General features: G+C 43.6%; 1 protein-coding gene across 4 annotated transcripts; it reads left to right on the top strand.

The window, feature by feature from the left end:
- The first annotated feature begins 1,945 nt into the window (after nucleotides 1-1,945).
- Nucleotides 1,946-12,576, top strand: ZNF621 (zinc finger protein 621). 4 transcript variants are annotated; one of them, XM_045529957.1, is made up of 5 exons: nucleotides 1,946-2,354; nucleotides 2,656-2,733; nucleotides 8,250-8,376; nucleotides 8,895-8,999; nucleotides 10,321-12,576. In XM_045529957.1, the coding sequence occupies exons 2-5, from the start codon at nucleotides 2,710-2,712 to the stop codon at nucleotides 11,376-11,378; spliced, it is 1,314 nt and encodes a 437-aa protein (XP_045385913.1). In that variant the 5' UTR covers nucleotides 1,946-2,354; nucleotides 2,656-2,709; the 3' UTR covers nucleotides 11,379-12,576. The 4 variants fall into 4 exon arrangements, with proteins under 4 accessions (XP_045385913.1, XP_045385912.1, XP_045385914.1 ...); XM_045529956.1 differs by having other exon boundaries at nucleotides 1,947-2,354; nucleotides 8,892-8,999; XM_045529958.1 differs by lacking the exons at nucleotides 1,946-2,354; nucleotides 8,250-8,376 and having other exon boundaries at nucleotides 2,657-2,733; nucleotides 8,892-8,999.
- The last annotated feature ends 1,148 nt before the right edge of the window (nucleotides 12,577-13,724 follow it).

Below are 13,724 nucleotides of genomic sequence, written 5' to 3'. Positions count from 1 at the left end.
CCATATATCTTTGATGAAGTGTCTGTTCATATCTTTGGCCTATGTTTTTATTGGGTTGTTTTCTTTTTATTAATCTTTCAGAGGTCTTTATATGTTTTAGATGCAGATCTTTTTCAGATATGTGATTCCTAAATATTTTCTTCTAGCCTGTGGTTTGTCTTTTCATTCTCTTAACAGTGCCTTTTGAGAAGCAGAAGATGTTAGTATTGACGAATTCCAATTTAACAGTATTTTTTTTATGGATCATGTTTTCAGTATAATATCTAAGAAATATTTGCTTTACCCACGTTTACAAAGATTCTTTTGCTGTTTTTCCTTCTGGAAGTTTTATAGTTTTAGGTTTTATATTTCATTCTTTATATTCCATTTTGAGTTAATTTTTGTGTAGACTGTGAGGTATAGATCTAAATTCTGTTCTTTTTTTCCCACATGGATATCCTATTGTAGCACCATGTTGCCTAGGCTGGATTACAGTGGCTATTCACAGGTGTGATCATAGTGCACTGCAGCCTTGAACTCCTGGACACAAGTGATCTTCCTACCTCAACCTCCTGAGTCGCTGGGACTACAGGCATGAGCCCCTGTCCTCAGCCTGTAGCAACCATTTTGAAAATAATTCATTCTCCACTGAATTGCCTTTGTACCACTGTTACGAATCAGATGTCCATTCCATTGATCTGTCTGTCTTGACGCCATTAAGGCATTGACTTAATTACTGTTATTCCCTAATGTGTTGTAAGTCATACAGTGTTAGTTCCCAGCTTTGTTTTTTGTCAAGGTATTTTGGCCATTCTAGGTCCTTTACATTTCCATACAAATTTTAGAATCAGCTTTTCAGCGTCTACAAAACACCTCCTGGGATTTTGATTGGGATTGCATTGAATCTACAGATATTTGGTGGAGAATTGACAACCATATAGTCTTTTGACCCATGAGGAGGGGAGGCTGGGAATTAAAAGAACAACTTTTTTATATTCAGGAAAGGAAAAGACTGTTCTTTACTTGTTTGTGACTTGGGACTTTGGGCAAAGAACAGTCTTTTCCTTTCCTGAATATAAAAAATAAATACTTTTAATTCTCAGCCTCCCTTCCTCACCTTTTTTTTTTCTTCCTTGTAGTTAAACTTACAGGAGAGACTGTAAGGAATTGTTCAGATCTTTACTTGTGGAGGTATGATTTTTTTTTTAAGCCAGTGTTACCATTTAAGACATTTAAGCGCTGAGCAGAAAAATAGCTCTAACTATGCATTTTTGTAATTTATTGGAAACAGCTAAATACAGGACATTTAGGGTGTCCTGTTAAAGTCAATATAGGACAAAATCCTTTAATATAGCACATATCTTGTGTATAGAGAATGCCTGGCAACCCTAATTTTGGCTGCTAAATTAATCTATCCTAAAAGGTCCCACGCACGTCTAAGTCCTAGGAAGGGAGAGGACTAAAACGGAAGGAAACCATGGTTTTCCTGAAGACTGCCCAGCCCGGGCCCCAAGCAGGACCCTTGGTTTGTGCTTCTGAGGGATGGCACCCGGGCGCCATTCCCCCGCACCTGCGCAGCCCGGGTAACCCGCGGGGCAAAGGCGGCCGCTAGCTGCGGGGCCGCGCGTTAACTGAGACCCCCGCCCTGCGCGTAAAGGCCAAGGTCTGGGCAGAGCCAGGCTGCGTCGGTTCTGTGCCTCCCCAGCCCGCAGCTGTGCCATCGGCCGTCGCAGGAGGATGCACCAGCTGCGAGAGCGCCGCCACCCAGGGGCCCCGCGGCGGCGCGGCTATTTCCGCCCGGCGGGGCGGGTCACGTGGGGCCCGGCCGCGGGGACCATCGAGATGGGCGGCCTCCGGGGGCCCTAGAGCGACCCAGGTCGCGCCCCCGCCCTTCCGGGTCGGCGTGTGATTACCCAGCTCGTAAGGGTTCGGGGAGGAGGAGCGTGGGTATCGGCGGGTGCTGAGCGCCAGGTCCGCAGGCCGCCGGGTCCTCGCCGTGACTGGCGGCGGCTCAGCCTCCCGTCCCCCGACCTCGGCCGTAATGGCGGCCCGCCCCTCCCGCGCCCGCAGCTGGGGTGTCTGGGCCTCGCCGAAGCCGCCCGAGGGGGCGGCGCGGCCTGCGGGAGCCCGGGGCCAGCCCTTCGCCCCCGCGGCGTGAGGGTCTTTCTGCCCGAAGGACCTTGTCGCGACAGCCTCCTGCGCCCGGCGCTGACGTTTCCGGTGTTGGGGTCTCCTGCTTCCCGGGGCGCAGCGCTTGTTAAGGCCCGTTTTGGGTTGAGTCTCCGGTCAGCGTCACCCACTGGGACACTGAGCGTTTCACCCTGACTCCGCATTCGGCTACCTCTGCTCCTCCTCTCCGGGGCGCTCTTTCTGAGGTCAGTGCTGTGGTCCCGGGAAGCGTTCTGTAAAAACTCTTTCCGTTTGTACGACCCAGCACCGTGGGGACGGGGTGCTGTTATCCCTCAGTCTCCTCTGTTTGAACGGGCTCAGAATGCCCCTGGGGCTGAGCAGGCAGGACAGTTGGAAAGGAGACTGGGGGGCTGTCAGTGAGAGAGCAGCCCGAGGGGCCTAAAGAATCTCCGTCCAGCGCTGGGAATGTGGACGCTGGGAGCTGGCTGTGGGTGGTGCAGGGCAGGGCCCGTGGCACTCATGGCTCTTCTTCTGTTATCTCCTAAGGATCCGGCTTTTCCAAACCCAGAGGACCGTGCATGGACCCGGGGGACATCAGCCATGCTCCAAACAACTTGGCCTCAGGTGAGCTGACCTTCCTTTCAGTCTTTTTTACTTACATTGGCTATCAGGAAAGGCCGAACGAAGGAGGCCTAACTTGACCAGGCTGTGGTTTCTCCTGTGATTCTATACCTAGGGTATGGCAGATGTAAGCATATGGTAGGGGAAAGAAAAGTTTTGTGTGTGGCGAGTGGTGACTTTGGATGCGTAGATTTAAGTGGAAGAAAGGGAGCCCAAGCCAAGCAGTGCTTCCTGAATGTGGAAATCCAGATCATGTTCTAAAAATGAAAGTCACCTGCTGAAATCAGAGAAACTCTTCACTGAAGGGATTGTCCCGCAAATTGTGGATGTATCCCAGCGAGACCAACATTGTTCTTTCAATATATATTTTCTAAATGCTAGATGCAAAAGCCCTGAAGTGAGGGAGAAAGCTGGGTATACTGTAGAGACAGGAAGAGGTCAGAGAAAGTGGTCAGTATGAGATGGGAGAAGTAAGCACAGGTATTGTATGCAGGTCATGGTGAAGACTTTGGTTTCTGTTCTGGTTCAGTGGAAGGCACTGAAAAGTTTTAAGCAGGGGGGACTTGGTTGGATTTATTTTAATATATTAAAAAGATTTTTCCAGGCTTTTGTGGCAGATTGATATGGAAGGGTGTAAGTCAGTTAAGAGAATATTGCAGCCCAGGTAAGATATTAAGTATTCTTTTAATTATTTATTTTTAGTAGTCTTTGTGTTTTAGAACAATTTTAGGTTCACAGCAAAATTGAGTGGATGGTACAGAGATTTTTCATATACTCCCTGCCCCTACGTATGCATATACAGATTCTGATACAAGTTCAGATATAAGTTCTGGTATCAACACCATGCCAGTGTCTTTAAAAGAGTGGAGATGCTTTCTTTCTTTCCATATTCTCTGATATGTCCTAAATAGCACGTGAGGTTTGATTTTGAAGTAACTCACCCCTGAAACAATTTAAAAGTGGCACTTTTAAAAAAATAGATTTTAGTTTTAGAGCAATTTTAGGTTCATAGCAAAATTGGGCAGAAAGCACAAAGAGTTCCTTCCCATATACCTCCTGCCATCACACAATGCACAGCCTCCCCCACTGTGACCATGCTGCACTATTGTGGGACATTTATTACAAGGAATGAACCTACGTTGACATGTCATCGTCATCCAAAGTCCATAGTTTACATTAGGGTTCTCTCTTGGTGTTGTCCATTCTATGGGTTTGGACAAATGTGTAATGACGTGTATCCACCATTATAGTACCATACAGAATAGTTTCACTGCCCTAAGAATCCCCTGTGCTTCTCCTATTCATCCCTCCCTCCCCCTTAACTCCTGACAACCATCGCTTGAACTTTTTAGTCTCTCAATAGTTTTGCCTTTACCAGAATGCCATAATAGTTGGAACTATACAATGTGTAGCCTTTTCAGATTGGGTTCTTTCTCTTAGTTATATGCTTGTAAGTTTCCTTCGTGTCTTTTCATGGCTTGATAGCTCATTTTGTTTTAGCACTGAGTAATATTCCATCACTATGTCGATGTACCACAGTTTATCCATTCACCTGCTGAAGGATATCTTGGTTGCTTGCAAGTTTTGGCACTGAGCTACATAAATGTCCATGTGCAGGTTTGGGCAGACATAAGTTTTCAACTTCTTTGGTTAAATACCAAGGAGCGTGATTGCTGGATTGTATGGTAAGGGTGTGTTTAGTTTTGTAAGAAATTGCCCCAAACTGTCTTTCAGAGTGGCTGTACCATTTTGTATTCCTACCAGGAATGAATGAGAGTTCCTGTTGCTCCACATCCTGGCTCACATTTGGTGTTGTCAGTGTTTTGGGTTTTGGTCATTCTAATGGGTGTGTAGTGGTAGCTCATTGTTTTTATTTGCAATTCCCTATGACATGTAATCTTGAGCATCTTTTCATATGCCTGTTTGCCATCTGTATATTCTTTGTTGAAGTGTCTGTTCATGTCTTTTGCCCATTTTTTAATTGGATTGTTTGTGGAGTTCTTCGTATATTTTGTGTAACAGTGCTTTATCAGATATGTCTCTAGCAAATATTTTCTCCCAGTCTGTGGCATGTGTTCTTTTCTTCCTATATCATTCTTTCAAAGTATAGTTTAATTCCCCCTCATCTTTTTTTTTTTTTTAAAACATTGTTGGCTAATCTTTCACACATACTTTTTCAGATGACTTTAAATGATCTCCTAACCCTGCACACAAATCTCATGGATTTTTTTGGTGGTGGTGTGTGGGGGGGGTGGATTTTATTGAATTCATGGGTAAATTTGGAGATAATTGACTTCTTTAAAAATTTGATTCTTCCCATTCAGAAACACTGTATGTTCCAGTATATTCAGTTCTTTTTTTATGTGTCTTAGTAAACATGTAGTTTTTTTCCATATTGTTTTTACACACTTCTGTTAGGCCTATTTGTAGCTATTTTTGTATGAATGACATCTTGTTTTCTCTCATCATATTTTCCAATTGTTTATAATAGTATTTAGGAAAGCTAATAATTTTATTTTACTTCTTCTTATATCTAGATAGTTTAGTGAATTTTGTCAGTTCTAAATGTTTTCAATTTATTTTCTTGGCTTGTAGATATCTTTAGGCAGATAGTTATTTCATCTTCAAGCAAAGATATTTATGTTCATTCCTTTCCTATATTTAAGCTTTTTTTCCTGTCTTTTGCAGAAACTAGAACCTCAGCTTATGGTAAATCATCAGCCATCAACTTTAATGTATATACTTTAGCATTTCATTGTTAAGGTGGTGTTTGCTGTTGATTTCTCACCCTCCTCATAAATTTAAAAAAAATTTTGTTTACAGTCAAACCATTTTAGAAATTAATTCTTTTAGCAAACGTATATTAGGCATCTAGTATGTGTCAGGCAACTGTACTGTGTGCTGGTAAACCAGTCACGAGCAAAACAGAATCCTTGCCTCCTGGACTTATATTTTGGAGGGAGATAGACACACTGATGAGTAATACTGTGGAGAAAAATAAACTATGGTGAGGTACATGGGGACCATCTACAAAAGGAACGAAAAGATATCCAAAACCCAACTGCCTTAAAACAGTCAATTTTTCCTTTAATATTATGCATTTTTTAGAACTCATGAAACTTGAGGACATTTGATAGCAGGCAAGAAGGACAGTTTGGGGAGGAAAGGATTGATAGTGGTAGGCTGGGAGAAGAAAGTTGTGAGAGAAGCTCTGGAGATGTTAGGGAGTGAGGCTGGACTTGGTGTAAGATGAGGTGACATTTGGTTTTACCTGTGAGCCTGTGGCTGCTGTCCTCAGAAGCCCTTAATGCTTGTTGTGAAAGCAGTAATTACAGGACAACACGATTCAGTCTGCTGTTTGGATTTTTGGCCCACACTATTTTGGGGGGCCCTCTAGACCTCATCATTGCTCAGTGTAAATTCCAGCTCTCCCTTTAGGAGTAACTAAATTTGGTCTTTCCCTTTCAGTGTCTCCTTTAGATCTGAGTTCCCAAGTTACTCTTGTTTTGAAGGGACTCCTCTCATAAGGACCTATGTGTAGAGCCAGTGCAGCTGCTGTAAGCTGTTTGAGTGCCAGAATTTATCCTTGAAGTACATTTCTTCCCTCCCTTCAAGAGCAGTTATAGCTGCTTTCCCTTCTCCCTGTTCCCCTGTACTGATTCTAGGACACAGGCTGCTTTAGGGGTTACTGGGAGTCAGAACGTGACATGCTAGAGTTAGGTGCTTGCTTGTAGCCTCTGTTGGTAAATAATTTCATTTTCAGTGGCTGAAAAGAACGAGGCTGACTGCATAGGGTAGTGAGGATCTCCTGGGAGGTGGAAGCGTCTGTGGGGGCATCAAGGCAAGAAGGCGCACAAGTCATGAAACCCCCTCCAAGGTGAGAACCTAGTGTCTGTGGTCTGCACTATCCTGACTGTGGAAGCAGAGAAAGTAGCCAGTGGACACCATCGGGGACTGCTCTGGGGCCTCATGGATTCAGATTCAGAGGCTCTGGTTTCCAGGGTGGTGTGCGCAGTTTTAAAAGAGCTGACCACCAATCCAAATTGGGGGAGGGGTCCCATGTGGCCTGGAGGAAGTATGGTAAAGATGGATTGAATGGTGATTTGGGGAGTTGGGGAGTTTGAGAAGCTGTTTTCCAGAGATGGGGCAACGCCAAATTATGATGAAGTTCAGGGATTAGCCATGTTTCTGGAGAAGTTTGTGAACCCACTGTGGGAGACAGAGTAGAGCCCAGGTTTGTTATTGGACAGATCTGGGTTGAAGTCCCAACTCTACCACTTGCTGGCTGTGTAATCTCTGGCAAAGTAATTAATCTTTTTTTTTTTTTGAGACAGGGTCTTGCCCTGTCACCCAGGTTGGAGGTACAGAGGTATGATCACAGCTCACTGAACTCCTGGGCTCAAGTGATCTTCCTGCCTCAGCTTGTTGAGTAGTTAGGACTGGCTGGCCGACTAATTTTTTTATTTTTAGTTTTTGTAGAGACAAGGTCTTACTATGTTGGCCAGGCTGGTTTCAGTCCTCCTGCCTTGGCCTCCCAAAGTGCTGGGCTTATGGGCATGAGCCACTGTGTCTGGCCCAATTAATCTTTTGAGCCTTAGTTGTATCATTTGAAAAACGGGAGTAAATAAATCCTATTTCACATATGTGTTGTAACGATTCAATGAAATACGAGATTTAAAATTCCCCCCCTGAGAGCCTGGTGCACAGGGGCTAATCTACAAGTATTAGTTGCCTTTACTCTTGGGAAGATGGAGATGGGCCCAGGGGAAGTCAGAGAGGGGGATACCTAGTGAAGAAGACAGCCTTGGTAGGTGTGATAGAGCTCAGAAGACTGGGGGATGGATCTGGGCCCAGGGACAGGGCATTGCCAACCTGTCTCTGAAAGCAGGTGGTTCAGAGAAGAGGGCCAGAAAAGGCAGGGTTCTTTCAAGAGAGCCAGCTTTCTGATGAGGCAGAAAGGTAGAAAAGAGAAATTTGCAAAATACTGGGGATGTTTCTATGTGCTCCTCTGCACATCATAGGTGATATTGAGGAAGATCAAAGAGAAGATAGGTGCAGGGAACAAATGGGGGCTGTGTGTGTTGTGTGTGCTCTTTAGATGTGTGGAGACAGGGTGAGTGGCAGCTGTCTGATACAATTGGGGCATAGAAAATAAGGTGATAGAATTAGGGAGTATACATGAGGGTAGGAGGTGCCAGAGGGACAGATCTGTGAAGCCAGAAACATAGGGGTTGATGTAGTTACCAGGGAGAGTACCCGGATGCCATTCTGTGAGTTTGGGCTAGCAGTTTGGGGCCCCAGAGGTGTGCATATGGGAGAGTGGTAGGGTTCCCCATTTGAAAGTGGGAACACTGGCTGAGGGCTGGCCCCTGGCTGGGGTACTAGGTGCTGTTCTTGCTGGAGGACACTTTCCATGGGGCTCAGAGTTGCAGACCCAGGCAGGTTTATCCTTTCCCTGCAGCTCAGGCTGCCCTCTTGTGCTTTTCATTCCGAGCTTGAGCAGGAACCTGTTGTTTCAGGAGTCAGTGACCTTTGACGATGTGGCTGTGTACTTCACCCAGAATCAGTGGGCTAGTCTGGACTCTACGCAGAGGGCCCTGTACAGGGAGGTGATGCTGGAGAATTATGCAAATGTGGCTTCCTTGGGTAAGGTCTCTCTGGGATAGTTTAATGTCTTTCTCACATGTTTTGAGGACTCTAGTAATCACCAGCTTGGGGAGATGCTGGGTAGGGAAATCCCTGGTTCCCTTTGGTTTTGAACCTGGACTTCCATGTACCCTAGGGAAGGGTGTGGTTCTGGGTCCTGAGGGAAAGGACTCTTACTGGCCCTGTAGGTGAGCCCTTCCAGTTTTCTGGGGATGTTGGCCCACCCCTTTGGGGAGGGGTCTTCCAGGGGAGCAGTACATACATTGTTCCTGCAGGAGTTTCCCTCTTCTAAGTCAGGGACAGATTGCAAAGTTTCTTTCTGAGGAGAATCCTATCTCCCTGGCTTCATTATGGAGCAACAGTTTGGACCTTTTCCTTAGAACACCCTTGGTAGTTCACTTGGTCTGCTGGGTGTTTTTCTCTCATCTAGCCTGATGGAGGGTGGTCTGAGAAAGGTCTCAGGAACAGCCCTGGATGTCTCCCCTCAATTTGTCGGTCTTTTTTTCTTCCTGAAGTAGCGTTTCCATTTCTCAAACCTGTTCTGATCTCCCAGCTGGAGAAAGGGGAAGCACCATGGGGTCCAGATCCCTGGGACACAGAGGTTCTGAGAGGCATCAGTCCAGGTGAGTAAAAGAATCCAGCCATTGTGTTTCTTCTTTTGTCTTCCTGGTTTACTATGTAAGAGGTATTTCTTCTGCCGCAGGGAGCAAAACTCCCCGTCATTTATAAGGCGATCCTGGGTGCTCTCTCTGACCTCTCACTGGGTTCCTACCTCGATCCTGGAAAGACCACTTGTAGGAGTGTATGTCCCCACGCTGTCTGCACATTCATGTGGCCATCCTCCTAAGCAGAAAACTATGACTCAGTAGCTCCTAAACCACTTCTTCTTTTCTCACTTACCAGTGGAAAATTTTAATTTTGTGCCATTTTTCATTGCAAAGAAATGGGGTTTCAGCTAATTTCAAGGAATTAAACTGATTTATTTATGCCACAGCTATGAATTTGACTTTTAGGTCTTCAGCAATGAAAAGAGTAGCTTTAATTTGCCCTTTTGACATGTAAGTCACTGAAATGTTCCATTTGCCATAGTCTTTATGTCTGCATTGTATTTGTCATAGATGGGACTGTAGAGGAAAAGGATGGGAATATTCTCCCACCATAGTCCCAACAAACGCTCGCGTGTGCCTAAAATTAACCTGAGCTGGCTTACCAGTCCTGGAAGGTTTTGATTACTTGGATTTCCTTTTCCAAGAAAGTTTCCAAGCCTTACTTCTCACACACACTGTGATTTTGTATGTAGGGGTTCCTTTAGCACTGGTACCACAGTGGCCTCCGGTTCTCTGGTCCAACTTCTGTTCCAGCTGACTCTCTGAAAAATCATTTTTTATCAGGTGGAATATTTAAAAATAGAATTATTAGGACAGTATTTTGTATTTGGGTTGGTTTCCTAGGTCATAGGCATTGGGATCCATTTTTTTCTGGTTTGTGTTTCTTGGCCTGTGAGACCTCTTATAATGCTAGAGCTGTTCCTCTACTCTTCCTAGTCTCTTATCTCTTTTTCCTCTTCTGAGTCTCTGTCTCTTTTAAAATTGTTTCTATTTCTTGCTGATCTTTCTTACCTCACTCATTCTTTCTTCCTCCTCCCTTGTTTCCTTCTCATTCTTGAGGTTCTCCTTCTTCCCATCTCACCTGCCTTAGTTCATTTCCCAGCCTTCCTTATAGGGGGCACTCCTGCCTGTCTTTCCTGGTCTGCTTCTCTGTTTTCACTTCTCCAGTTGTATGTCATTATTTTTCTTTGTCTCTCTCATCCTCCTTTATGGATGTTTATAGCCATTTCATGTGTATATTTTTAAAAATCACATTCTACAACAGAAAATTAGGACCACTAAACTCTGTTTTTCTTTTAGTTCAGTAACTAGGAACATTTGTGGTTTCTCTGGTCAGGTGGTGCATCCTGGATCATGAATGAAGAGCCAGTTATAAAGCAGGAAGCCTCTGAAGAAACAGAGTTGCACAGAACACCAGTAGGAGGACTTCGAAGAAACGGTTCTCAGCATTTTGATTTTAAAAGCAAAGCAGTGAGGCAAACTTTTAGTCTAAATCCAAATCTGATACTCCGAGGTGGAATGAAGTTCTATGAATGTAAAGAATGTGGGAAAATCTTCAGGTATAACTCAAAGCTTATTCGGCACCAGATGAGTCATACTGGAGAAAAGCCCTTTAAATGTAAGGAATGTGGCAAAGCTTTCAAGTCCAGCTATGACTGTATTGTACATGAGAAAAACCACATCGGAGAAGGGCCTTATGAATGTAAGGAGTGTGGCAAAGGTTTGAGTTCCAACACAGCGTTGACTCAACATCAGAGGATCCACACTGGAGAGAAGCCCTATGAATGTAAGGAGTGTGGCAAGGCTTTCCGTAGGAGTGCAGCATACCTTCAGCATCAGAGATTGCACACAGGAGAAAAACTCTATAAATGTAAGGAATGTTGGAAGGCTTTTGGTTGTAGGTCACTTTTTATTGTCCATCAAAGAATACATACTGGAGAGAAACCCTACCAATGTAAGGAGTGTGGCAAAGCCTTCACTCAGAAAATAGCCTCCATACAGCACCAGAGAGTCCACACTGGGGAGAAGCCTTATGAATGTAAGGTGTGTGGGAAAGCCTTCAAATGGTATGGAAGTTTTGTTCAGCATCAGAAATTGCACCCTGTGGAGAAGAAGCCTGTCAAGGTTCTTGGGCCATCTCTGGTCAGTCCCCAGTGCCCCTCTTCAGCCTTATCTCCTGTTCTTCTCCAGGGGTCATGCTCTGCTCCAGCCATGGCTGTGCCTTCACTCACCTTTCCGCGTGCTGTGCTCATTCCTACCTCTGGGCCTGTGTTCATGCTGCTGCCTACATCTGGAATACCTTCTTCACCTGCCCAAATAGTACATGTCTTCCAGGGTTACACTCCCACTGTGAAGCCTGCCCCAATTATTCTGACCCCTTCTCACCCCTCATGAGCTTTATCTTGGCACTCCCATGTCTCCTACCCAACAAATCTTCAACCTAATTTGAGTTTCATTTGTGTTTTTCCCCCACCTTAAATTTGTTACAACTCTTTCAGCATAAACTTCATTGTAATCTATATATATTTAAAGATTGTGTTTATATAATATATTTTCTTCTTCTGGGTAGAAAATGGAAATAAATACTTAACCTTTGCATTGGTCCCTTTCAGGCTTGAGCAACAGGGGCTGTATCTGCATCATAGGGTTGCTGGTGTTAGAAGTGCTGAGAGGACACTTTAATGTGTTAGGGAAGTTTGGGAAAGAGGCCATCCCTGGACTAGCACATTATGATTAGAGAGAAGCAACCTGGGAGAAACAGCAAGACCTGTGAGAGTAGAGAACTGGAATAAGTTTCCAACAGTGGACTTTAGAAATGAGTGCAGATTGTTTAGTGAGCCAATGGCTAGATGGTATGTTAATGCAGTTGAAGTTGTGTTGCCCTTGGCATGGATCATTGAGGATCCCATACATCTATGCAAACGATAATGTGAAATAAACAGTAAAAGAAAAAAGTATGCGTTGATAGCAATCATTTACATGATTGATAGCAATCATGTGCAGTCATGTCTTTAAACATGAAAGGATTTTTCCTTGAGTTTTGTTCTTGATATCTAGATGTTTCCTTTAACTTTTGTTTCCTAAGTAAATAGACAAAGGCATTCATCTTTTTTGCATCTGTTGTGTAAATTTCTTGGTGGGCATTCTGGTTTTCTTTTTGGAAGCACTGGCTTTCATATTTTATTTTCTCCAGATAGCCTGAATTATAAACATGCATTTGGTGAATTACTAAACAGAGAAAAGCAATGGTGTAAAGCCAACTTGGGGGAAATGTGAATAAGCCTCCAAATTGATTTTTAGAAATAAAGTGGGACAGTGGTTAGACTTATGTGGTGGGTTAGTGAAGTGGAATTTTTGGGTTGCTCTTGGTATTGGCCTTGATGAGAATTCTTTACAACTGTGCAAAAGACGATGTGAAGTAGTTACTAGAAAAAACTTGAACTGTGCATTTATTAGCACTAATATAAATGTAAGTCCTAAACATTGATGGAAGGGTCCGTACATTTTTTCCTCTTGTGCTGCTGTTGCTATCTGGATGTTTCTCTATAGGAATTAATAAAAAACCCTTTACATTCTTGGTTTTTAAATTTTACCATATGTCTGAGTTACCTGGTGTGCTTATAAAACAGTAGTTTTCTGGCCTAACTTCCAGAAACTCTGATTTTGGATATCTGTGGTGATGGCCAGATCTTTAGTGTGGATCATACTTTGAGAGATATGCTTTAAACAGAAAAGCCTGTGGGCTGTTGGGAAGCATACATGGATAAAGGGTTGGGGAGGGACTGTGGATCTTCAGGAGAGAGACCTCTAAAAGTAGTTTGGGTGGTATCAATTTAGAAAAAGAGAGAAAAGCAAGTGAAATATGGCATGTCAGGAAAGAGGAAAGGGGCAGAGATCTGATGTGACCTGTGAAGAGTTCTTGAGGTGTCTCTGCTGTTAGAGGTTTGTAGGGGTTGACACTGGCTACTTGTTGCCTGTTGGCTGAAGTAATGAATTTTTTTTCATTATAAAGTTAATGTACTTCAAAATAACTCTTGGGTTAAAGAATACAAAATAGATGCTAGAGATGATTTAGAACTGAACATCCGTAAGAATAGGACATGATAGAGTCTATGGGGTGTGGCAGAAGGTGGTATTCAGAGCAATATTTACAGTCTTAGATGCATTCTTTAGAAAACAGGAGTTTGAAAGCTTAATTTGGGAAGCTGGAGGTGGTGCTTGGTGGTGGGAAACAAAATAAAAATTAAGCAAAAATTAAACAAAGCAAAGAAACAAACCCCCAAATCCTAAAATAAACTTAGCAGAAATAAGATATACAATAGGGCTTTTGGGAAAGATGCTGGTTGAACTTGTGGATTAGCCTTCATGTCCTCCTGAAACCCCACTAAAACAGTTAAAGAGGTTAAAGATTAAAAGGCATAAATTCACAAGGACAGCAAAAGTAAGATGATGATAATATTTTGGAAGCTAGGAAGCAGGTGAAAAAGTTCAAACTTTTAGCAGACCTGAGAACGATGAATCCTAAGCTATACTGGAGGACACTGAGCAGCCATCCTATATGGCAGAATTCCCAAAAAGGCTTCATAGTTGTGGATTCAGGTATCTCTGAAAGTAGGAAATGCTAGAGGGACTAAGAACAGGAGACTTGGCAAAGTCTTTAGAAACCACTGAGATTCTCAAGTTGCTTCCTCTATCTCCATTCTCTGGAGCAGTAAAATAGGAATATGTGCTTCAGAAAAA

Source organism: Lemur catta, chromosome 18 (genome assembly GCF_020740605.2).
Source record: "Lemur catta isolate mLemCat1 chromosome 18, mLemCat1.pri, whole genome shotgun sequence".
Lineage (NCBI taxonomy): Eukaryota > Metazoa > Chordata > Mammalia > Primates > Lemuridae > Lemur > Lemur catta.
Note: the sequence above shows the minus strand (reverse complement) of the source record. Positions and strands in the feature narration are given on the sequence as shown.